We start from the raw sequence: 25,503 nt of genomic DNA, 5'->3' as shown, positions 1-25,503 counted from the left end.
AAGAGCGAGATAAAGAGAAGTGATGTCAAATGAAAGACAATGAGATGATGTAGAATTAGATGTATGGGACACAGAAAAATTGTGAAACTGTCTATACTGAAGGGAAGAGACAGTGAGGGAAGAGAGAAGGAAAAAAAAAAGAGGACAGAAGAACAGAGGGAACCTTCCACCTTTTATCTTGTTGGCATCAAGGATGAAGACTTGGAGCAGCTGGTCCACAATAGCCCTCAGAGACCCTCCCAAAATCATCAAGGGAACATACGGTTCTAAAATCAGCTCCAAGGCACAAAGTAAGATGTGATGGGGCGCCTGAGGAACATTCATAGCACAGACTTCACTTTGGAGTCGAACACGGGCAATTTGTTTCTCCCATCGTTTGCTCCATTTCTGTGCCCTGAGAAGGGCAAAGTTTGCCTTCCTCAGGCATGTCTTGTCAGCTCCAAGCAGCTGCAGGGGCTTAGATATTCAGCTTAACATTCTTCAGGAACACAATCAGACTGAGGGTAAGTCATTATTTCTCTCTGTTGTTTCTTAATTGTGTCTGTGAAGATCTGGCTTACAGTTTCTGCAAGGCTCTAAGAATACACTCAGTCCAAAAGAAAAATGAATTATTGCACCAAAAACATTGCTCTCAACCTACAATCTGGTCTGAAAAAAATCCTCTCCTTTGTGTCTGAGTGTTTGGGGGGCATCGACCTTTTCTTTCTTCTTATTTTTCTTTTCCCAAATAAATTCATTTGGATTTTCTGAGGTTCTCTCACCTCTTTCACACTTACAAGGCATTAAAAAGGGACCGGAAAAAAGGAAGCTTGGAGTCAGAAGTAAGTTGATATTTTTTCCCTCCTAGGTTCCTGTAATTTTGAGGCTCTTTTACTTTAGATTCCTTCATTTTAATGCTGCAGTGAGCTAACTTAGAAATCTCTGACAGAAAAAGACTTTTCTTTTTACAGCACCATATATTTCAAAGGAGACAGGTTTCCAGACAAGAAAGATTATTCTCCAACAGAGAAATGCTAATCAAAATGGGAATTGTATGCATTGTCTTTATTGATGACATTTAAAAAAACATGCATGAGGTGAGATATTGACTTTATTTAGTGTCCTAGTTTTCACAGCAGTTAGGCTTTACTTCCACTGTGTGCATTTGATTTAAACACAAACACACACACACACACACACAGAGCAGCAGCACCTGCAGCACATGGAGTCTGATATTAAGGTACAAATGCCTTGATGGGCTATGGATTTTTAAAACTCTGCTTCTAAGGTCTGCCACTTCCAGGTCATCTTGGTGTTTTTGTCCTTGAATGTGAATGCCTACCTGGTCTGAGAGCAAGGAGAGAGATGGGGAGAAAGGGGGAGCTGATAGGGAAAGAGATTCACAAAGTTGTTGCTGCTTCTCCAGACTGAAGTATCCCAAAAGATAGCAATGGGGAACAGAATAGGACAGGATCAAAACTAGCAATGGATCAACTCTCCTCTGATCAGTTGTCCCTTTAACCAGACTCACTACAGCAGGCATGATCTGTACTCAACAGAATGAGAGAAACACACAGTGCTCAGAGGCTGAGATGTGCAACAGCTGAAATAGAGTTGAGGGCTGAATTCTCAGCTTGCCCTTATTTTGCTGGGTACATCGGAGCTCTGTTTCTTTAAGACTGTTTGCTGCTTTCTTGATTTGATGTAACTCTCTGTACATTCTTGTAGCTTTGGACCTTGGACATGTGAGGTTTGTCCACTCTCCAGCTGTGCTATCTCCCTACAGGAGATAGCACAGCTGTCCTTTTTGCCTGCGCACTGTGGGAGCTTCCTTTACCATACAGAGCAGTTGTATGCATGTGCATGGAGAAAATGACTAATCCTATATAATGAGTCCCTAGTTGATATTTGTCCATTTGTACGCACTACAAACTATAGCATAATTTGGCATGATTTATAGTAGGGAGTCTACTCAAGATGGACTCTGGGATGGAATAGTAAGAGGTGCTGCAGGTCAGGATGGAGACACATTTCATAGAATCATAGAATATCAGGGTTGGAAGGGACCTCAGGAGGTCATCTAGTCCAACCCCCTGCTCAGAGCAGGATCAATCCCCAATTAAATCATCCCAACCAGGGCTTTGTCAAGCCTGACCTTAAAAACTTCTAAGGAAGGAGATTCTACCAGCTCCCTAGGTAACGCATTCCAGTGTTTCACCACCCTCCTAGTGAAAAAGTTTTTCCTAATATCCAACCTAAACCTCCCCCACTGCAACTTGAGACCATTACTCCTTGTCCTGTCATCTTCTACCACTGAGAATAGTCTAGAACCATCCTCTTTGGAACCACCTCTCAGGTAGTTGAAAGCAGCTATGAAATCCCCCCTCATTCTTCTCTTCCACAGACTAAACAATCCCAGTTCCCTCAGCCTCTCCTCATAAGTCATGTGTTCCAGACCCCTAATCATTTGTGTTGCCCTTCGCTGGACTCTCTCCAATTTATCCACATCCTTCTTGTAGTACGGGGCCCAAAACTGGACACAGTACTCCAGATGAGGCCTCACCAATGTCAAATAGAGGGGAACGATCACATCCCTCGATCTGCTGGATATGCCCCTACTTATACAGCCCAAAATGCCATTGGCCTTCTTGGCAACAAGGGCACACTGTTGACTCATATCCAGCTTCTCGTCCACTGTCACCCTTAGGTCCTTTTCCGCAGAACTACTGCCTAGCCATTCGGTTCCTAGTCTGTAGCGGTGCATTGGGTTCTTCCGTCCTAAGTGCAGGGCCCTGCACTTATCCTTGTTGAACCTCATCAGATTTCTTTTGGCCTAATCCTCCAATTTGTCTAGGTCCCTCTGTATCCTATCCCTGCCTTCCAGCGTATCTACCACTCCTCCTAGTTTAGTATCATCCGCAAATTTGCTGAGAGTGCAATCCACACCATCCTCCAGATCATTTATGAAGATATTGAACAAAATGGCCCCAGGACCGACCCTTGGGGCACTCCACTTGATACCGGCTGCCAACTAGACATGGAGCCATTGATCACTCCATTTAGTAGAGCTGGAGGGTGGGCACAGGACTGGAATAGCAGGGAAAGCTGCAGATCAGGAGTGAGGTATGCTATCAAAGCAGTATGGGGAGCCAAGGACTAGAATAGCAGATGGGTGTTACAGGTCAGGACTGAGGTGCATTCATAGAGCTGCGCGTGGGGAGTCCAGGAATAGAAGGGCAGTGCGGGGGAGTCCCAGGACAGGATTGAGGGTCACTGGCAAAGCTGTCTGGGGCCTGGGACTGAAATCTCAGGCAGAGGTAGCAAGTCAGGATTGTCATCCAAAGCTGGAAGGGGAAAGACTAGAATAGCAATTTAGCTCTAGGAGAAAAACAGGTTTCCAATACAGTTTTGTTTAGCTTTTCATTAAAATTGTATTGGTCCTTTGGCTTGTTCACCAACCACGTAGTTAAGACATGGAGCTTGCTTATCAGAGGTGTAGATCCTTAGCACAGCCTCTTCTTTAGGTGAAAGAGTTGGTATTACATAGTTTAAGAGAATAAATGCTGATTGATTGCTAGGCGTTCAGCACAGCATTTACAGTACCAGAAGTGCTCTGCCATAAGAGATATCACAGAATGGATCATGGCTGGGCATAGCTCTAGCTGGTCTTCTTTAAATCAGGACCAGCATAAACTCACATGCAACCTTGTGCAAGATGTGGAAAAGCTCCATTAACTTTGATTGCTTTGTTTTTTTAAAAAATATCAATTTCTTGCTGGTGGAAAGTGCTGACTCATCAGCACTGGAGACTGGATTCTATTCTATACTGATTCTTATTCCAAGGCCAGCACTGAAGTATCTGAGCACCTCTATGCATCTCCACAGGTGGTGCGGCATAGACAGAAGCAGGCTAAGCTTCCTTCACACCCCATAGCTAATAGGTCTCATCCCCCGCCTGGGGGACCCACATTTAGGGAAGAGAGAGGACTTCAGTTTCCATGGCCCATCCAGCCTTTAGCCTCTCTGATGAGATTGTCAAGGAGGGGAGCAGTTAATGCTCGTTTAAATTATGTGGATTTCTGTCCACTGGCAATCTAGCCATCTGTCCACTTATTGTTTATGACAGAGTTTCTGGTCAAGCATTTGCACAAGTCTCAATTATTACAGGGGAGGTTTCATTTAGACAGGTTGGGTGGAACAGGGCTAACATTTGCAGCGCCTCCAGGACAGTCCTGTGCAGTGCTTTTAAGAAACATGTGCCCAGATGCTTCAGTGATGGGGGCATTAGCAAAATAATTAAAGTAAGCAAATGAGTTAAATGTCACAGAGTGGGACACTGGGACAGCAGGCTTAATACATCTGGAACATATTAAAATAAGTCATCTATCTAAGTACTGTAAATGGAGAAAAGTATGTTTGTTGAGGATGATTGCAGCTGCCTCATAAGAGAACAATTTGAAGCCCCTTGAATTTGGCTCCTGCCCAGTTACCTTGAGTGGTGAGTCTATCAGCTGAGCTCCTAGTGCAAGGATTGCTCCTTCTACTGCGTTTAGAAAGGGCAATGCACAGTATCAGTGCCACAATAAAAAGTAATAAGCCTACAAGCTAAAACACAATTGGACCTGATCAGTAATTGGATGGGATACCTTCTTCAGCAGAGAAGTACTGCAGAAAATGGTAATGGTGATTCAATAATGGTGACTCTCTCTTGTTCTGTTGAATACAGATCATGCCTGCTGTAGTGAAAAACACAGTGCTCAGAGGCTGAGACCTGCAACAGCTGAAACAGAGTTGAGGGCTGACTTCTCAGCTTGCCTTCTGAGTTAGTACTGAACCTAAGGCCAAATATGACTGTAGGGTGCTCCTGATATTGGAGGTGTCATTGTTCGGCCAAACTATACAACCAAAATCTTGATCACATGCAGTTATTAAGAAGTCCATAGCAGTTTTTGCAAAAGAAGAGAGGCTAGCTTCAGGGTTCTGCCCAAATTCTAGTTCAGGTAACTACAATTCTGCCCTTCTGGACTTCCTCTGCTCTCTCAGTTGGATGGTGTTTTCCACTAACTCTCTTACACAATTGTGCAGCGTTGTTGTACATTGCTAAACAGCTGCCCAACTCCACATGGCTGCATTTCATTGACAGAGGAAATGTGCATTAGATACATAAATAGATTAAAAATCCTGAATCCTTTACTCTGTTTGTACTTAGGCAAACCTCTCACTGGCTTTAAGAGCCTCTCCTGAATAAAGGCTTCAGGATCTGGCTCACAGCCTGTAGAGAGCAGTGAAATAATTTGGATGAAAGATGCAGGTCACAGCCGAAGCTATTGCTTACTAGAGTTGCTCTGTGTCTCTTTTCAGCTCTCCACCTGCCTCCCAATGGCGCTCTTCACTAGAGTCAACACTACTACCTCAGTCACACATGGGCAAGAGAACTCAACAGAGCCGGGCCTGCCACACTCCCATGCCTACTACGCCCTCTGTTATTGCACCCTGATTTTGGCCATCATCTTTGGGAATGTGCTGGTCTGCCTGGCGGTGCTAAGAGAGCGCACCTTGCAGACCACAACGAATTACCTGGTGGTGAGCCTGGCCGTGGCAGACTTGCTGGTGGCCACACTGGTGATGCCGTGGGTGGTATACCTGGAGGTGAGTACATCTTAGGCCATGTTTAAAGAGCAACAATGCCTTGTGGCATTTATACATGAATGAGACACATTCAGAGCACAGGAAGGCCACTCCTGAATCAGCCAGCAGTGTCACTGTTGAGCATTCCCCATTGCTATACTTCCACAAGCTGAGCCTACTGCCCAGACTGGTCTCTCCTTTTGCTGCTCTAAGCAGCAGAAGGCCAGAAGAAAAAAGTTGAATCCAGGCCTCCTACAAAGTTATTCCTGGGGAAATTCTGCACCTCTCCACATGCAGACTTTGCACAAAAGTTAATATTTTTTGCACAGGATTTCCTTTTTCCTCCACAGAAATGGGCTGCAGAGCTGTTGGCTGCCACTAGGGGCTGCTAGACTTGGCAGAGCATAGCTCAGCTCACAAGTAGAAGACACTGCTGGGAGGAGGGGGAGGGAGCGGAGGCTTCCTGGCAGCTGCAGTTCTCAGCACACCCTGAAGGAAGGTGGTGTCACACAGGAAACTCCACACAACCCCGGGACCAGCATCAGGCTGTTTCTCCCTCTGGGTCCCTGGGCTCTAGAGGGGGTGGGGTGCAACTGTCTGGGCTGGGGAGTACTGCAGCTGGGATCTGTGTATGCCCCCCGCCCCCACTAGGCTCTGGGAGCAGGGAAACAGGAACTGGGTTGTTGTAGGGGTTTCGTTAACTATGTACTCGTGGAGGAATTTCTTTTGTGTCTGTTGTTACACACATAGTTGTGGATAGGTATTTTGAAATAAATTACCAAAATAATTGAAATGGGTGTGATTATATAGTGTTATTTTGACAAATAAACTATGCAGAATTTTGCAGAATTTAAAATTATTGTGTGCAGAATTCCCACAGGAGTACAAAGTGTACCAAAGCACTAATGGTGTTAGGCCAGTCCCTGGCAATAATTTTCAAGCCCTGCTGGCACAGAGAAAGAGAGACAGGGAGCCTGACTCTCCATTGCCCTGCATCCAATGCGGTCAAATACACCAGTGCTAAGTGGGTAGAAGGTTGTACCTTTTGACTTTGCATGGGTGTAAATGACTACAGGTGGTGCAGAGCAATGGAGAATATGACCCTAAAATTCAAGTTTCCCCACACAGCAGTGTAGAACACTAACTGTAGGGCCACTCCTGGCTTGGTCATTTTTATTGATGGAAATCAGTGAAGGTTTATTACATGGGGCTTGTTAAAGCTATTTTTGCACAAGTTCAGAGAAACCCACTGAGATATGTAACAACTGTAGCTAATGCGCATCGATTACAGTCAGTAAGCCTGGTTAAACCTACAAAGGCTTTGGAGACTGTTATTCCATTAATGTTTCCTTTATGTTATCTGGGTCATTCTCCTAAACTGACATCCATTGCAGAATCACCCTGAAGAGAAATGAAGGACCTGTTCTATTCATAGGTGATATGAATAGTGACACTGATTATTATTTATGACATCATAGTGGATCAGAAATGAAAGAATACCATATTGCATGCCACATCACATTCCTAATTAAGTCAGTAGCAAAACACAGAAAAATCTACGTAGAACTACCCCACAGCTAACATAAGGAATATCTAGTACTAAGGTGTCAGATCTATGACCTCAAGAGGAGAAAGCAAACAAAGATAGAAAGGAGGCAAAAAATGAGGGGCAAAATGAGAAAAGGTAAGGAATAAAGAAAATAAAAATACTCAGGAAGGAGAGACTGGAGTGAATGGAATTTTAATAGTGAAAGACAAATGCTGTTAGAAAACTATCCTCATGTCACACCAACAACACTTTACATCTACAATATCTTGAGATCCTAGAATGAAAAGTGGTCTGTAAGCATCAATGAGTTCATTAATCCTCTTATTATCTACATTTTATGGACCAGGAAACTGAGGAACATTGTGGTGCAAATTCCATCTCCATGCAGCTTTGGGCCACAGCTTAAGAATGGGAAGGTGGTCCACTTTGTAGCAGCAAAAACCTTTTAACCCCTAAAGTGCCTTACCCAAAGGAAAACAGAGAATCAGGAGCCAGTCAGGAAGAGAACCCAGGAGTCCTAAGTCCCAGTCCACTACTCTGACCATTACACAGCACTTCCTATGCATCTAGTAATACAAAGGTGAGAAACTCAGAGTACAGAAGGTGGATTTTTCCCATTGTTTGTAGAATAGGTGATCCCACCTATTAGCTGCAGTCTCTCACCTGTGAGCATCATTCTTTAGTATGATGGTGAGTCTGCTGTGTTTCGTCTAATAGTGCAGTGACCAATCATTCCCAGAGAAGACTCAATAATTCACACCAATATCCAAAATCATGTAAAATAGTTATTTCCAGGGTCCATGTTTTCCAAGACACATCTGAAGCCTGCTGCCATCCATCTCATAATTTACGGTACAACCAAAGGTGGTTGAAGGCTTTACATTTACAAGTCATTTGCTATCCCAAAGCACTTTGTTAACATTTTGATAGGCAACCTTCACACAATCTGGCCTGGACCCTGTCCAAGAAATGAACTCTGGACCCTAATGTCCTTGCCAAATGTCACTGAGCCAATAGCCATCCCTTTCTGAGAAAGATTGAGATGGTGCTAGCAGGCCAACCATGGCATCATCTTATAGCTTCAAAGTCTTGGAACCCAACCAGTCAGGTTTCTTGGCACAAAAACACCCATTCATCACAGTGACTGATGATTTCCTGAGGGAAGTGAGTGAAGCCTAGTCCCCTTTATGGCTACTGCTACCACAGATCTTTCAAAAAAATATTTGATCATGAGCTGCTGTTGACATGAGTGGCTGCAAATTCCATCTCCACAGGGGTGGATGGAATTGTCTGACATCTCAGAGGAGGGGGGTGGGCAACTGCTTATCCCCCTGGTGGCCTCTCTCTTTCTTTCCTTACATCTCTGTAAAGTCAATGCAGAACATGGGCTGCAACATCAGAATGCTAGTGATACCTAGCACCTTTTCTTCAGACCTAGACGGTAGCCACCACCAGTGTCTGGCAGAGTTTGAGATCTGGAGGGAAGCCAGGTGGCGGAAGCCACGTTTGAATAAGAGAGACAATGCTAATGGACAGTGAGAAGCACAATGAAGTAGACCGTCAAGTCCACCATAGCTTTCAGCCAAAGTGACTCTCAACCTCATGTTTTCACGTGGGTCATCATTGCTCCTGGACTCCTAGGTGTGGCATCAGTGCCCAGACACAACTTTTAAAATCTGCAGGTGGCCATATTTCGTTTTGTACATTTTCAAAAGGGGCTCAGTGGAATGAAGACTATAATCCTATTATTCAAGATGTGTTTGAGACTGTCACATTTTAATGTTTTTTCATTTATCATTTCTACCTTTTTTGAGTCTCCATGGCTGCCAATCCGATACCTTTCACTGGCAATATTTCCAACAGTGGTGGAAAAGCTAAACATAACATTGATCTTGTGGATAAAGCACAGGACTAGCAGTCAAGAAATCTGAAGTCAAGAGGAGTTTTGCCAGGATTTCACCCATGGGCTCTATTCCCAGCAATGTCACTGACTCAGTGGGTGATCTCAGAAGCCTGCCACCCCATCTGTCTATGTTTCAGGTTCACCATATGTGAAATGGAGTTAAAACCCACTTAATTCACAAGGGTGGTTGCGAGGATTAATTTAGTAAAATAGTTATGAAATGCTTTGAGATCCTCAGATGAAAGGCACTAGGAAGGTCATATAAGTATCCCAACTACAATATGAGAACCAGAAAGGCAAACTGACAAGTTCTAGTTTCATTAACAAAGCTAAACGGAATAGAAGAAGAAAAGAAAGATCAAAAATAGCAAAAGGCAAATTAGGTCTATAAAAATTTTTCAACTGTAATAATCTACGTCAAATTCGGATCTCAGCTACCCTGGGACAAATATTGAGTAATTCCACTGACTTCAATAGAGTTACTCCATATTTAGAAGTGCTGACTGGGGCAAATGAGAACAGATTTCAACCCATCATTTTGATCTGACAAACATCCCTTTTCTATATGCTAAGACTCAGTATGTAGTCAGTCTAGTCTGAATGTGTAACCCTGAGAGGTTTCACTTCAGAGCATTTTCTGCCAAAATTTTCTTCAGTATCACTTCCAGTGGTTCATATTCCCAGATTTTCATGCACTAATGAGCCCAGGACTTTGTAAGCTACCACATTTGACATACATGAGCTGTGTCCTCTGCACCTGGCTTTGATGCAACCTCCTGACTCCAACTTCTGGTGAAAGGTTCTTGAAGCACCACAGACCTTATGACGAACTTGTAATGAGTTTTGTGTTTGCATCAAACTATGAAGCCAGATGCCCTTTTTGTGATTCTCTTGCAAAAATTTCAGTATTGTCAGCTTCACACATTCAAAAAGTCATGACGTTGGTCTCAAAATATCATAACATGGGTTTACAAATTTAGATTTATAAAAATAACTTGTAGGGCCTTTGTTTTCTAGTGTCATAGCCTTTATGGTTCAGGTTTTCAAGCTTTTCTCCACAGCCATGAGGGCTAGAAACCTAGCTTTCATTTAAAAGAAATAAAATAAAAATTAAGATTCTCACCTAATCATGTGTCTCCAGGAGACACATGATTAGGTGAGAATCTTAGCTTTCAAGAAAAGCACCAGATAGCACAATATATCACCACATTTTGCACATCTCTGGGAATGCTGGCATGAAATAAACAGTAACTAATGAATAACAACAAGCATTTCAGATACTGAGCAGTAGGACCAGGAAGGGGAGCTGAACAGATGCTGAATGCTTCATTCACTCAAGCACATAGTTTACAGGAATTAAAAACATTAAGCAGCAGCAGAGTGGTCTCATTTCAGAGAATTGCCTCCTCATTTGCTTTCTGCACTTTCCACACTGCCTGTTGCCTTAGAAGCTGAAATTAATAACAGTACCACTTACTAACTGACCTTGCATGAGTGTTCCTGATGTGAGGAATTCTACAACTTGGTTGCCCATGGTGTGGTAGGAAGCCACTTTCATGACACCATCACGCTCTGCTCCAGACCTCATTCATCACTTTCTGTAGGTCCAGAAAGGCTGGATGCAGACTGGGGATAAGAGAGGGAGCCCATCATTCCCCACTTACCCCACAGGAAATGAGGAGGAAAATTATTACACTCAGATACTGCATTAGTTTTCTTGCAGAGCCGCTCTCTGCTGTGATGCATCCCCTTATGGGGAAGCAGCTGTCTGTTGAGGAGTCCTTGAAGCCATACTCTCAGGAAGCTGGCGTAGGTTGCAAGGAGCCAGTGCAAATGTCTGGTTGATGTCCAGGATCCACTTGGATCCCAGGAAATCTGCAGAGTTTGGAAGCTGAACTCCCCCAGTTCTTCTGCAAAAGGAGGGCAAATCCAACCGCCTGAAATAAGAATTTGGATTCCTCCTTACTCCTCCCCACAGGTTTTCCCTCGGGAGGATAAAATTAGACCCCGGCACTAGCTCACTCTGCACCTCTGATTATACTTAGTTTATGGAAGGGAGGCTTCTTTCTGGTTTCTCTCCTCCTACACAGATCACTATGGCAGCAGGAGCTGAGAGCAAGACCTCAGGCCATCCCATAGCTGGGAATCAGAGATGTTTGTTACAGACATAATATGCTTCCAGAGGTAACGTTTTCATTTCAAAAAATGAATTTGGTTTTATTTTTTTGAAGGCCCCCCTTTGCCAGCATGGAGAGAGGCATGTGTGTTAAGAAACATGCTGTCGGCAGCCTTACCTAATGGTCAGGACAGGAGGCTGGCCAAATGGCTGAATAGGGATGATCAGGCCTAGTGACCAGAACCCAAATGAGGAACCAAATTACCCAGTCCAGGGAACAAGCCAGAGCCAGGAAGCAGGGGGCAAGAGTCAGAACCGGAGCAGGAGCAGGAACTAACTACAAAGAGCAAGGAGTAGGCAAGATCAAGACCAGAAACACAGCTGCAAGCATGGAACTGTACTGAACAGCCAGAGACCAGGCCTTGCTACAGGTGTTAAGAAAGTGCCTGCTGGAGTCTTCAACCAATCAGGAGACCAGATTCATTAGCAGATGGGGGCGGATAGGGTGTGTGTGTGAGAGAGAGAGAGAGAGAGAAAAAAATCCTGGCCCTCCGAAACTGATATCCAGAACAGGGAAGCTAGTGCTAGGGGACTGGTACGAGCTAGGGTTGCCAGGCATCCAGTTTTTGACTGGAATGCCTGGTCAACAAGGGACCCTGGTGGCTCCAGTCAACACCACCAACCGGGCCGTTAAAAGTCCGGTTGGCAGCGCAGTAGGGCCCCAGGCTAAGGCAGGCTCCCGGAAGCGGCCACTAGGTCCCTGAAGCCCCTAGACACATAGGTGGCCAGCGATGCTCTGTGTACTGCCCCCACCCCTAGTGCCAGCTCTGCAGCTCCCATTGGCCAGGAACTGCAACCAATGGGAGATGTGGGGGTGGCGTCTGAGGGTGCGAGGACAGCGCGCGGAACCGCCCTGTGCCTAGGGGCTTCAGGCACCTGGCAGCTGCTTCCAGGAGCTGCGGTAAACATCGCTGGGACCCCCACATCCCAAACCCTCTCCCGCATCCCAACCCCCTGCCCCAGCCCGGAGTCCCTTCCTGCATCCAAACTGGGTGCCAGCACCCCAGACCCCCCCAACACCCTACCTCAGCCCTGAGCCCCTTCCTGCACCCCAAACCCCTCATCCCCAGCCCCACCCCAGAGCCCACACCCCCAGCCTGAGCCCTCACCCCCCCATACCCGAACCCCCTGCCCCAGCCTAGAGCCTTCTCCCACACCCCAATCCCCAATTTCAACAATTTCAGACTCCTGTGGAACAGCAAAGAAAATTACTTCTGGAGTCAAGCACCCCTCCCCCCTCCAGGCCCCTTCCTTGTCAATGAGGGGACAGTAAGTCTGAGCACTTCTGCTGATCACAGCTGCCGTGGTATCACCCAGGGAGGGAGGCAGCTGCTGCAATAACCAGCACCCATCCTCTTTAGGGATTTATTGCTTAAAGCCAACACATCAAACTGCCCCCAGAAATGAACTGGGAGCCAGTGCAGATCACGGAGCACATGGGTAATACGGTCTCTATGAGAAGCCCCAATTCAACAAGCTGGCAGCCACATTCTGCACTCAGCTGACGGGTCCGAATGGTTTTCAGGTGTAGAGCACATTGCAATGATCCAGTCTGGAGGGAAAAATGGCAGGGATCACTGTGGCGAGATCCACATCTGAAAGGAAAGGTCGCAACACCCTGACCAAGTGCTCTTGGTCATTGCTGCTGCCACTGCAGTGAAGCAGGTGAGGAGCCCATTGAAACCATGAGCTGTGATCCTAAGTAAAAAAGTAGGACAAATTCCCTCATTCGAAGCAGCTTTTTCCTCCACTATTTCTGCGGGGTGGAAAGGTTGGGGGAAGCAATCCTTTCTGCTGCCCTTGATTTTCTGTGGATTAAAAACAAGCATTCTGTCTCCGTGGCTGTCACTCTAACACTTTTCACCAGCACTAGCAACAAATTTATTAGAGGTCCTGTAATGGACAATTCATCAAGTGCTCTGAACAGCTTAATGATCCTTGGTGCTTTACGACCTAGCCAGTGGAATTCTAGCCTGGCATCAGTGTCAGAGGTGAGTCAGCAACATTGAGTCTTTATTAGAAATCTAGAGGGAATGAACAGTCCAAGGAGCTATGGTCTATTCTTCAGTAACTAATAATCTAGGAGGTGATCACATATGACCCTTGGTGTGTTCAGAATTCCCAAAGCATCTCCTGTAGATTCAACTTCCCAACACTAGCACTTAAAGAGGACATTACAATTTTGCAGTTGGGCCTCCACACTGGAGCTTAGCTAGGTATACCAGGCATTTACATGCCAGAGTGTTGATCTGAGCGTGTGCAGAATTTGAAAAAGTCCTCACTAAAATCTGACAGTTGGGCTGAGCATGTGATTTATCCGTCACTGGACGCCTCCATGACATTATTCTATATATTTTACATTACATTTTAAATGTAAATGAAAGGAAACTATAAATGGGTGCAAACCAAACCCCCAAATTTCACGACCGTGTGAATTTTGGGAAAGTTTGGATCCAGATCTAATATTCAAAGTTGGCAGCTCAGGCCCTCCTTTAGAACAAGTGAAATAAGATTTCAGACAAGATTCTGGAGAAGGATCTGTGCGTCATATGAATATGCAAAATCCCTGGGCAACAGAGTCAATTTCCCAGTTCATTGGCTCTGGAATAATTCCAGAAGCCAAGCTGAGAAACATTCTTAGCCACTCATTTTGTATTTGTTTTGTCTGTGATTTTCCTTAAACAGAGGAACTGTGTATTACATTAGTTGTAATTCAGTTTCTGTGGCAGTCTTCATGCTAAAATGTTGGGGTAGGGGCTGTTTTCTCCTAATTTTCTCACCTTCATCCCCTTGCAGCGCACACAAAGCAGTGGAATGGGAATCAGGACTCCTGGTTCTATTCTTGACCTACTACTGTATGATTTTGGGCAAATTGCTTAAACACTACATGCCTCAGTTTCCCCCTCTATAAAAAAGGCATAATAATGCATCATTAATGTTCACACAGTCATTTTGATATCCTCAGATGGAAGGACAAATAGACGTGCAATGCATTGGTATCCAGTGTGAAACAAGGCTAATATTTTGAAATTGATGCTCAGGTGACTGGAGGAGTCTGGAATTTCAGCCGCGTCTGCTGCGACATCTTTGTCACTATGGATGTGATGATGTGCACAGCCAGCATTTTAAACCTCTGTGCTATCAGCATTGACAGGTAGGAGCCAAGGAGATTAGCATGAAGCTAGGGGTAGGTCTCGGGACTGAGGATGGAAGGGACAGCAGGCTGGGCCTGCTTGCACAATGGTTGGGTACAAATAACTTGTCTAAATGCCAAAGGTAAAGCAGATCATCTGGGAGAATCCAGTCCTTCTTGAAAGCCTCCAGCCACCATCATCATTATGACTAGTATTGTTGTTGCTACAGTCGTGCCTCCCATGTGCTAGGTGCTGTACAAACACGGAAGATGGCACAGTCCCTGCCAGAAAGAGCTTATGCTATAAAAAGGCAGAGAAACAGAGGGTGGGGCAAAGACGCACATCATACAAGGAAAGTGTTCATGGGGTGGTTTTCCAGGCCTTGATAATAGAGGGGAAGATTTTCAAAAGTACAAAAGTGAATTAGGCCTCTAACTCCCACTGACTTTCAATGGGAGTGGGCGCTTAAGTTCCCTTTGTCTTTGAAAGTCTCACCTGTGAGGTTTTACTAAACACAGCTTAAAAGAGAGAAAAACTATCTTGATGTGCTCTCCAGCCTTGCCATAGTTTTAACACACCCTGAAGTGGAGCAGATGACTGGTAACATTGTGGGACTGAAGGGATTAGTGTTTAAATCAAGTTCCAGTGAATGTCTGTCAAGGTTCCTTCCCCACTCTGAACTCTAGGGTACAGATGTGGGGACTTGCATGAAAGACCCCCTAAGCTTATTCTTACCAGCTTAGGTTAAACGCTGCCACCACCCAAATGTTACACAAAGAACAGGGGAAGTGCCCACTTGGAAACGTCTCCCCCCCAAAATATTCCCCCAAGCACGACACCCCCTTTCCTGGGGAAGGCTTGATAAAAATCCTCACCAATTTGCATAGGTGAACACAGACCCAAACCCTTGGATCTTAAGAACAAGGAAAAAGCAATCAGGTTCTTAAAAGAGAATTTTAATTAAAGAAAAAGTAAAAGAATCACCTCTGTAAAATCAGGATGGTAAATACCTTACAGGGTAATCAGATTCAAAACACAGAGAATCCCTCTAGGCAAAACCTTAAGTTACAAAAAGACACAAAAACCGGAATATACATTCCATCCAGCACGGCTTATTTTATCAGCCATTTAAACAAAACAGAATCTAACGCATATCTAACTAGATTGCTTACTAACTCTTTACAGGCGTTCTGACCTGCATTCTTGCTCTGGTCCCGGCAAAAGCATCACACAGACAGAGCGAACCCTTTGTTCCCCCCCCCACCCTCTCCAGCTTTGAAAGTATCTTGTCTCCTCATTGGTCATTTTGGTCAAGTGCCAGCGAGGTTATCTTAGCTTCTTAACCCTTTAAGGTGAAAGGATTTTTCCTCTGGCCAGGAGGGATTTAAAGGTGTTTACCCTTCCCTTTATATTTATGACAATGTCTGTGTGTGGTGGTGATAGGGATGGCCACAAAACTCGGCACAGACCTCAGAAGGTGCAGCTTTAGGGGGCTGAAGTCCCTGGGGGTTGGGAGACTGGGGGAGAAACACATCCTGCCATTCTCCTTTTACCATGATTCAGAGGAAACTGTGCAAAGCAAGCCTCACAGAGGGCCTAGTCCAAAGCCCACTGAAGTTAGTGGGAGCCTTTCCACTGATTTGAATGACAGGATCAATGAGTTGGCTCATGCCCTGAGTTTCCAGCCATATCTGTCATCTTCCCCAGATCTCATGGCATCCAGAGCTGGTAGCCTTCATTCTAGCCTTCTGCCTCACCACTGGGGCAATATCAGCTGTTCATCATTAACCTTAGGGATGATAAGTGACAGTCTGCTTCTCTGTTGTTTCTCTTGTTCCCTTTCCCACCCTGCTTACCACCATTGCAAATCCTTGCTCTAATTATTCAATCTCCTGGTTCTCTCCCTCTCTCTTATATCCACTACTTTCACTATCATATTCCCTGTCTCCCATTCTCACGCTGCCTTCGCTCATCCCTGTCAAACCTGGGCCCTTTCTCTCTCTCTTTCACTCTCTCTTTTGTTTTGATCACTGTCTCCTTTCCACGCCTTTCTTCCTCCTCCCTCTCTCTTTGGAGCTGGTTCCTTTCGCAGGTACACAGCAGTGGCGATGCCAGTTCAGTATCAGTATGGCACAGGGAAGAGCTCCTGCAGGAGGGTTTCCATTATGATCGTGATGGTCTGGATGTTGGCATTTGCTGTGTCCTGCCCCCTCCTGTTTGGCTTCAATACCACAGGTAACAGCAATTTCCAGAGCAGGAGTGCCTGAGCACGATTAGAAATGGGGGTGCCCAAAGTTGGCCCAATGGCCAAACGTGGCCTACAAAGTCTAACTGTCAGAGGCAGCTGCTGAGAACTACAAATCCTGCATCTAAAGCGGGGAAAGGGTTCAATTCACAAGGAGGCCCTATATTTGAGGGCACTCTCCAGTCTGACATTGACCTGCTGCTGTTCTAGTGCATTGGTCTGTGCTTGACCAGCTCAGCCTAGACTACCCAGAAAGTGGAGGCACTCACATACCACTGTGATGAGTAGAGACAAACAGACAGATAGGCCGAAATGTAACTTGGCATGCTGGCCTATATCTCTGGAGTTGCACCTCTATGACATAGTCCTCGGCTGCATTAAACACAGGCCACATTTGGCTCATGAGCAACACTTTGGTTCACCTTGATGTGCAGCAAAACATGCTTGTAGTTCCTGAAGTCCATAGAAGTCTAACCATTCCCGCTCTCTTTCTCTCTCTCTCTTTCTCCAGGGGATCCTAGTGTCTGTTCCATATCCAACCCTGATTTTGTCATCTATTCTTCGGTGGTATCCTTCTACCTTCCCTTCATGGTCACCTTGCTGCTTTATGTCCGGATTTATTTTGTGCTGAAGCAGAGACAGAGGAAACGAAGCCTCTCCAGGCAGGGCAGCCATAGCATCAGCATCAAAGCCTGTTACACACAGAAAGTAAGATCCACATGAAAGCAGTCTGAACTCACCAAATGCCAGAGCATTCTCTGCCTCCACTACCATCCCTTAAACTGAGCCTGGGGAGCTTATTGCTTAGCAGTTTCCATCAATACATAGGAAACCCGGGTTTGACTCTTGCTCCCCAGTCTGGGGGGGTGTTGCAAGTCAAGGCATTCAGTGCTAGGTGTGGAGGAAGAAAAATACCTCCTGTTGCTCCGCAGAAACACCCCTGGAATAGGGGCTCCAACCAAAGCCTTGTCTGGTCCTCAAACAAGGGGATACTGTTCTGGAGCTTGTATCCGTATCTCCACTCTCTAAGACCATCACAGCAGAGAAGGGCAAGGCCTAAATCAGTGCTTCTTCAGAGCTGTGACAGAATGACCCTACAGCATTCTGGCTTTTTTTTTTCTTTCATTTTTATGGATATTTTTAATTATCAGAGCCTCAGGGATTGCAAACTGTTAAAGCTCTCCTCACAAAGGGTCAAACAGCTACAGAATTCTGCTTGCTCTGCTCCATATGTGGCTCCACAATATTGAATTAACGTGTGAGGTTTCCTCACAATAATGCTACACTGGAAAATATGCATAAGGGGAGGCAGGGAATACCATTAAGCACAAATATACTCCAAAGTCGGGCGGCTGGGAAATGGAAGGTTCACATCCAGGGCTCTTGTTCATCCAGTTAAAGATAGAGCTAGGGCACAGGTCCTCAAAGGAATTTAGACTCCTAGCTTCCACTGATATTAATACAAGTTAGGAGCCTGAACACCTTTGAGGTTCTGGGCCTTAGTGCAAAGTAGAAATGCAGGGTTCTAGGTCATCCCACTGTGAGATAGGGGTCAGGTGCAAAGTTCAGCTCCAGCTCCAATAATGGATCTGGAACCTACCCAAAGTTTGGGTGAATTTGCATCCTGGGCGTTGATTCAGGCCTACTCCTTGCTGCTGAAAGGGAACAAGAGTTCCCTTGAGTCCCGCTTTACACTTGCTTTGGCAAACTGCATTGTTCACCCTATTTCCTGACATTTCTGTGGATTCCTCCATTTCAGGAGCACAAAGAGAAGGAAACTTTGCACCATGGGCACCAAGACCCCCTCTCATCCCGTCTGCAGCTAAAATCCCCAATCCAAGAGCTTTCCCCTGAAAAGAAGCTGCTGACCCCCTCTGACCTGCAGCCGTACTGCAGCTTCTGCCACCAAGCTTCCTTCCCCAGGACCGGGACCAATGGAAATGAGCTAAAAGAGGAGAGAAGAAGCAGGGAACAGAACTTGGAGGTGCATAAACTCAGCAATGGCAAAACCTTGACCTCTTTGAAGCTAGTGCACCAGCAGCCCCGGACAGTACAGCTGAGAGAGAGGAAGGCCACACAAATGCTGGCTATCGTTCTGGGTGAGTGAGAAGCATTCTGCTTAACCATCTCACTGTGAGGCTAAGTGTTTGGAAAGTGCTTTGAGATCTCCACATGTAAGATGCTATTGAAATTCAGAATACTAGCATAAAGTGATATAAGGGACTTTTGTAACTGAGAGCCCCAGCTGGTGTGAATCATTGTAGCTCTACTGAATTCAGAAAGATCTCTTCTTCCACAGAAGGAAATGTTAAGGGACAAGGAAGAGAGACTTAAAAGTTCTGATAATCATCTCAACTTTTGGGTGCCCCTCTGTACTGTGAATCTTTTGAGCTATCACTTATTTTTGACCACCACCACCCCAGGTGTAGGTCAATAAGAAAAGTCCCTTAGGGCTTGTCTTCCCTCTGGGGTAAGTTGACCTAAGTTACGCTACTCCAGCTACGTGAATAACATAGCTGGAGTCGACGTAGCTTAGGTCAACTTACTGCAGCGTCTACACTGTGCTGAGTTGACAGGAGACACTCTCCAGTTGACTTCCCTTACTCTTCTCAGAGAGCTGGAGTACTGGGTAGGGTTGCCAACAGTCTAATCACACAAACCCAAACACCCTTTCCCCACCCCTGCCCCACCCCTTTCCTGAGGCCACAGCCATGCCCCTTCTTCCAGGCCCTGACCCCTGCTCACTCCATCCTCCCCTCCCTCTGTAATTTGTTCTCCCCCACCCTCACTCACTTTCACCAGGCTGGGGCAGGGGGTTGGGTGCAGGAGGGGGTGCAGGCACTGGGAGGGAGTTTGGGTGCAGGAGGAGGTGCGGGAGAGTGGGGAGGGTGAGGGGTGCAGGCTCTAGGAGGGAGTGTGACTGTGGGAGGGGGCTCAGGGCTGGGGGAGGGGAACCAGGGTGCAGGCTCTGGCCAGGTGGCGCTTATCTCAGACGGTTTCCAAAAGCGACCGGCACATCGCTCTGGCAGCGGCTATTAGGTGGGGGGGGGCAGCAAGAGGGTCTCTGTGCGCTGCCCCCACCTGCAGGCACCGCCCCCGCAGCTCCCATTGGCCATAGTTCCCAGCCAATAGGAGCTGTGGAACCAGCGCTTGGGCAGGGGCAGCATACGGAGACCCCCAGGGGCCGCAGGGAGATGCCGACCGCTTCCAGGAGCGGTGCGGAGCCAAGGCAGGCAGGGAGCCTCCTTAGCCCCGCTGGAGTTTTAGTGCCTAAAATCTCCCAGTTTGGCTGCAGTAGCCTATGGAAGATCAAACCTGATTCTGGGAGACTCCTGACGAAACCAGGAGGGTTGGCAACCCTGTTGATCACCGAGCACTCTACTGATTTAGTGGGTCTTCACTATACATGCTAAATCAATCCCTGCTGCCTCGATTGCAGCAGTGTCAATCTCCCAGTAGTGGAGATTAGGATGATGCCCCTCTCTCTGTAAATAAGATCACACCTCTCTATCGGTTTCTGTAGTTTATTGAGTTACATGTGTCTTAAAGAGCAGGAACGAGCCTGAGTTGGTGAACATGTGCATGCAGGAAACATGACTGTGGTGGGTGATATGAACCTCACTTTACAAAAGGGGAAACTGAGGCATGGTGAGGTGAGGTGACTTGCCCAGTCACACTTCTGGCAGAAGAACCCAGTCTGGCATGGGTATAAGTGGGGCAGAGTTTAGCCCTGAGCAACAGCGTTAATCCAAAGTCAGTATGTTCTCTCGTCTCTCCTTTAAACCCTAGGGACATTCATAGTCTGCTGGCTGCCGTTCTTCATGACCCACATCCTGAACACTCACTGCCAGGCTTGTCACATAACCCCAGAGCTCTACAGTACCACCACATGGCTTGGTTATGTAAACAGCGCTCTCAACCCCATCATCTACACGACCTTTAACACTGAGTTCCGCAAAGCTTTCCTCAAGATCTTGTGCTGCTGACAGCGGGGCTGGAAGGACGAAGGCTTGATTTAATAGTAAACCCAAGAGGATGTTGCAGGCAGAAGCCTAACGAGATAGTTCCATAGCGAGAGGCCACATGGATAGACGCTCTCAGCCATCAACGGGGAGAAAGCTCAGGATCTTCTGTCCCACAAGTCCCAAACACTTCAGCTAAAGAAGAATCTCCATTGGCTGTTGCCATATCAGGGTTTCTATCCCCTGCAAGCTGTAGCCACTAGAGTGCAGCCTGACCCCACACACTTCAGCAGGTCAGGTGCTCTGGCTCTGGAGTGCAGAGCATATACACTGCCCAGTGCAAAACAAATGGGAGCGGGCCAAGTTTGGCTGGCTTCATTCACTGAATCACAAAGCTCCCACTTGGATTCCCTTAAATGCTTAAGGTTTCCTCAAAAGCACAGCTACAGGTTCTGGGGAGATGGAGAGCCAAAGAAGCAGCACACACCTCAGTGGCTCTCCAATTCAAACACAAGCACACACTTGAACATGAATCACAGCAGTGTATCCACATTAAGAGTTCTCAGGCATCTCTAGCCTTTAGGAATACAGGAGACACATGGGAGTCTTAGGTCTGTCTACACTGTGATGGGAGGTGTATTTCCAGCACGTGTAAACGTACCCAAACTAGCTTTAATCTACGGTTTATCTACACACACATTTCATTTGCAGCAAGATAGGGTGCGACACTATCCCACACAAGCCTCCCATGGGCTAACTGTACAGAGGGACCCTACTGATGAGCTGGGATTAGATCAAAGCATATTAATGAACTATTAATGCATGTCAGCAGGATCCACACAGTCAAGTTTGTCTATGGCAGGCTAGCATTAGGTAGATTCACAGCCCAGCTTGCCACGAACAAAATGTTTGTGTAGATGAGCCTCTAGCTAACATGAGTACCAATAGTAGTGAAGTTGTGGCCATATGAACCTAAGTATGCACTGGCTGCACAAGTAAATACCCAGGGTCCTGCATGGGCTTGTACAACCTGCACTGAAGCTGGTGTTACTGTGGCTAGCATGAGTACTAGCTAGATTAAAGCTCATCTGGGTCTGTCTACATGCGCTGCACTCACACCTCTGACTGCCTCCGTGCATATGCTTTAAGAAGTTAGTCATCCTTTTGTTGCTGGTTTCTCTCACTGTGGAAAACATATTGCTAATAGCGGGTGTGTTTGTACTGTCTTCTTGATGAGATGTCAGGAATGTGCCCACTGGGGTGTATAAGAACAAGAGAGAAATTGCTCCCCACAAATCTACTGATGAGACTAAGTAAGTGAGCTAGTAAATAATGTACAGAGGAACAAGTGTTCCCCTGTTGTCTCCATCGAGGGGTTGCCCTCTACAATCAGTTCAGTTTGAGTAACTAAAAGACCACAATCCAAGCACTCAGATATTACAGAGCAGTGTAGTATGAAAACCTAGACAGGGTGGATAGAATAAGCCATTAAACCAGATCAGGGGCCAGATCCTCTGCTGGTGTAAATCAGCCTAGCTCCACGGAAGTCACTAGCGCTATGCCCATCTACATCAGCTGAGGATCTGGTCCTAAGACCTGCCTGTCGGTTTCAACGCTTAGGTTGTTCTTTCACTCCTAGCAGTGATAACATTCACTTCACACAGCCTCTTTGCTGCTGGTACCTTGTTGTTGTTTGTTATATATAAACTCACGTGACTGTGCCTAAAATTAAGTAATTTTAGAATCAGTTTTGATGATGCCAGCATAATCTAGCTTGCATAGAGTCTGTTGTGTTGATACTTCATGCAGGGGGAGTTATTGTTCCCTTGGTGAGATTTGTATTAGTAAATTAGATTGTGTCAGCAGAAGCTCACCAGGTTACCATATGTATAACGTTGCCTTTCCTCCTAACCCAAGGATCAGCAACAAATTGACAACTAATGATCTACTGTATATGCTCTCATCTCTTAGGGCCATTAAGCCAGTGGTATTGGTTGTGATTCCACTATCCAGCCACATATTTCTGTCTTCTGCCATGAGTGGCCTTCTTGCTGCCTAGCTGCTATAAAGAACCAATAGCTAGAAAGAGACGCGGGTGCAGGAAGGTGACCACTGTGGAAGGATTTCTCCTACTAGTCTCTGACCTCTTTGACTGCTCTATTCTCACTGCTGTTCCTCACAAGAACACAGCTTGAGTAAGTGCTTAGCTTTGTTTTTACTGATGTTATAATCTTCAAGTGCACACAGCTATGGCAACTGCCCCGTAGTGTCCCTGGTGGTAGGGAAGAGTGGTGACTCAATTGTAAAGATAGAATAGAAGGATTCTTTACTGAGGCTGCTGGATGCAGGCGGACCCTGTGATTCCCTGATTCTCTTGCTCCCAGACTGACACAGCCTGTGCTGCCTTGTGTCACCACACAGGATCTCCCTAAGTCCTGGCCTGGAATAAGCAATCATTACACTCCCTTCCCTTCTTGGTGGATATTTATCCCTTGTAATTTCTGAATGCAATGGTTGCTCTGAAGCACAGTATAGGTTGATCACATCAGTCCTGTGCAGCATGGGCCCCATCTCAAGAGCCAAGGCATCTAAAGCTTGTCTCCTTTCACAAGAAGCCCTTCCCTGGCTGATCTCAAGACATTTCTTTCAGATTCTCTCATTGTACAATATTAAGCCTGTCAAGATTCCTTCTCCACTCTGAACTCTAGGGTACAGATGTGGGGACCTGCATGAAAACCCCCCTAAGCTTATTTTTACCAGCTTAGGTTAAAACTTCCCCAAGGTACAAACTATTTTACCTTTTGCCCCTGGACTTTATTGCTGCCACCACCAAGCGTCTAACAAATACATAACCGGGAAAGAGCCCGCTTGGAAACGTCTTTCCTCCAAAATCCTCCCAAACCCTACACCCCCTTTCCTGGGGAAGGCTTAATAAAAATCCTCACCAATTTGCATAGGTGAACACAGACCCAAACCCTTGGATCTTAAGAACAAGGAAAAAGCAATCAGGTTCTTAAAAGAAGAATTTTAATTGAAGAAAAAGTAAAAGAATCACCTCTGTAAAATCAGGATGGTAAATACCTTACAGGGTAATAAGATTCAAAACATAGAGAATCCCTCTAGGCAAAACCTTAAGTTACAAAAAGACACAAAAACCGGAATATACATTCCATCCTGCACAGCTTATTTTATAAGCCATTTAAACAAAACAGAATCTAACGCATATCTAACTAGATTCCTTATTAGCCCTTTACAGGAGTTCTGACCTGCATTCCTGCTCTGGTCCCAGCAAAGGCAACACACAGACAGAGAGAACCCTTTATCCCCCCCCCAGCTTTGAAAGTATCTTGTCTCCTCATTGGTCATTTTGGTCAGGTGCCAGCGAGGTTACCTTAGCTTCTTAACCTTTACAGGTGAAAGGGTTTTCCCTCTGGCCAGAAGGGATTTAAAGGTGGTTAGCCTTCCCCTTATATTTATGACAAAGCCAAATACATCAGTGGCTCCAGCTCAGTCTCTTGTCTTGCTCCCAAGCTCAGACTTTGATGTGTTGTTACCCACACACTTGTCATCTGAAGCTGTCAATCTATTCATGCCCTTGCCCATGCCACAGCTCCTTTGGGAAGTGCTTCCTTTCTCTTTAGCATAAAGGCTAAACATTCTCCTTAGTTTCTGGGCTATATAGCTGAGATCTATTAATATCATTTTGGATGCTAGCAATTGGCATCCTTGGGACTGTTTGCTTGGGAAGGTGCCCTGGAAACTGCATCAATCAAATAGAATGATGCAAAGCAAGCTTGCAGCTGCAGGTTGTCGCTTGGTATAGTATTGGCACTTCTATAACACCCTTCATCTGCAGTACACAAAATGCTTTACAAACATTAAGTGATGACTGGCCTCCCAACACCCTGTGAGGATGGCATCGTTACCCCCTTTTTACAAAATGGGAACAGGAGGCACAGAGAAGAAAAGATTTGCCCAGTGTCATACAGTAGATCAGTAACATAGCTGGAAATCAGTCTGTGCTCTAAACACTAGTACCATCATATAGTAATATTTGTACTTTGAAAAATGTGGCAAATGTTTTTTCTGATCTGTGCTAAGACAAGCCCATCGTGTAATTCTTTCACCTGGCTAGTGTCTCAGGGCAACACAAACCATCATACAGAGTGTGTTCAATAAGTGGAACATTTGGGGGGTGGGGCGGGAATTTAGCATATAGCTCAGGGGCAGGCAAACTTTTTGGCCTGAGGGCCGCATTGGGTTTCTGAAATTATATGGAGGGCCAGTTAGGGGAGGCTGTGCCTCCCCAAACAGCCAGGCATGGCCCAGCCCCCGCCGCCTATCCTACACTCCCTCACTTCTCACCCCCTGACAGCCCCCCCAGGACTCCCGCCCCATCTAACCCCCACCCTTCCTAACTGCCCCCCTGGGACCTCTGCCCCATCCAACCACCCCTTTTCCCTGACCGTCCCTGGACTGCTCGCCCCTAACTGCCCCCCACTACCCCATTCAACCCCCCCTCCTTCCTGACTGCCCCCCCATGACCCTTGCCCCATCCACCCCCCCTGCTCCCTGTCCCCTGATGGCCCCCCGCCACCCCATCCAACCCCTCCTCTCCTTCCTGACTGCCCCCCCAGGACCCCTGCCTCCATTCAACCCCCGTTCCCCGCCCTCTGACCGCCCCGACCTCATCCACGCCCCTGCCCACCCCCTGAACTCCCCTGCCCTCTATCCAACCCTCCCCGCCCCCCGCTTCCTGCCCCCTTACCGTGCTTTCTGGAGCACCGGTGACTGGCAGCGTGGCTGCACCAAGACAGGCAGCCACGCAGCAGAGAGCACCGGGTCAGGCTGGGCTCTGCAGCCCCGCTGCCCAGAGCATTGCGCTGCATGGCGGCATGGCTGTGGGGAAGGGGGGACAACAGGGGAG

At 46.5% G+C, this 25,503-nt stretch overlaps 1 protein-coding gene across 1 annotated transcript; it reads left to right on the top strand.

The window, feature by feature from the left end:
• On the top strand, positions 1 to 24,725 carry DRD3 (dopamine receptor D3). The gene is made up of 7 exons (XM_048818034.2): positions 1 to 503; positions 5,341 to 5,628; positions 14,277 to 14,389; positions 16,462 to 16,604; positions 17,126 to 17,322; positions 18,374 to 18,713; positions 20,404 to 24,725. Exons 2-7 carry the CDS (start codon positions 5,359 to 5,361, stop codon positions 20,598 to 20,600), a joined length of 1,260 nt encoding a protein of 419 aa, XP_048673991.2. The 5' UTR covers positions 1 to 503; positions 5,341 to 5,358; the 3' UTR covers positions 20,601 to 24,725.
• Positions 24,726 to 25,503: the final 778 nt, after the last annotated feature.

The sequence above is a fragment of the Caretta caretta genome, chromosome 1 (genome assembly GCF_965140235.1).
Source record: "Caretta caretta isolate rCarCar2 chromosome 1, rCarCar1.hap1, whole genome shotgun sequence".
NCBI lineage: Eukaryota > Metazoa > Chordata > Testudines > Cheloniidae > Caretta > Caretta caretta.
This window is presented reverse-complemented; position numbering and strand designations above follow the sequence as displayed.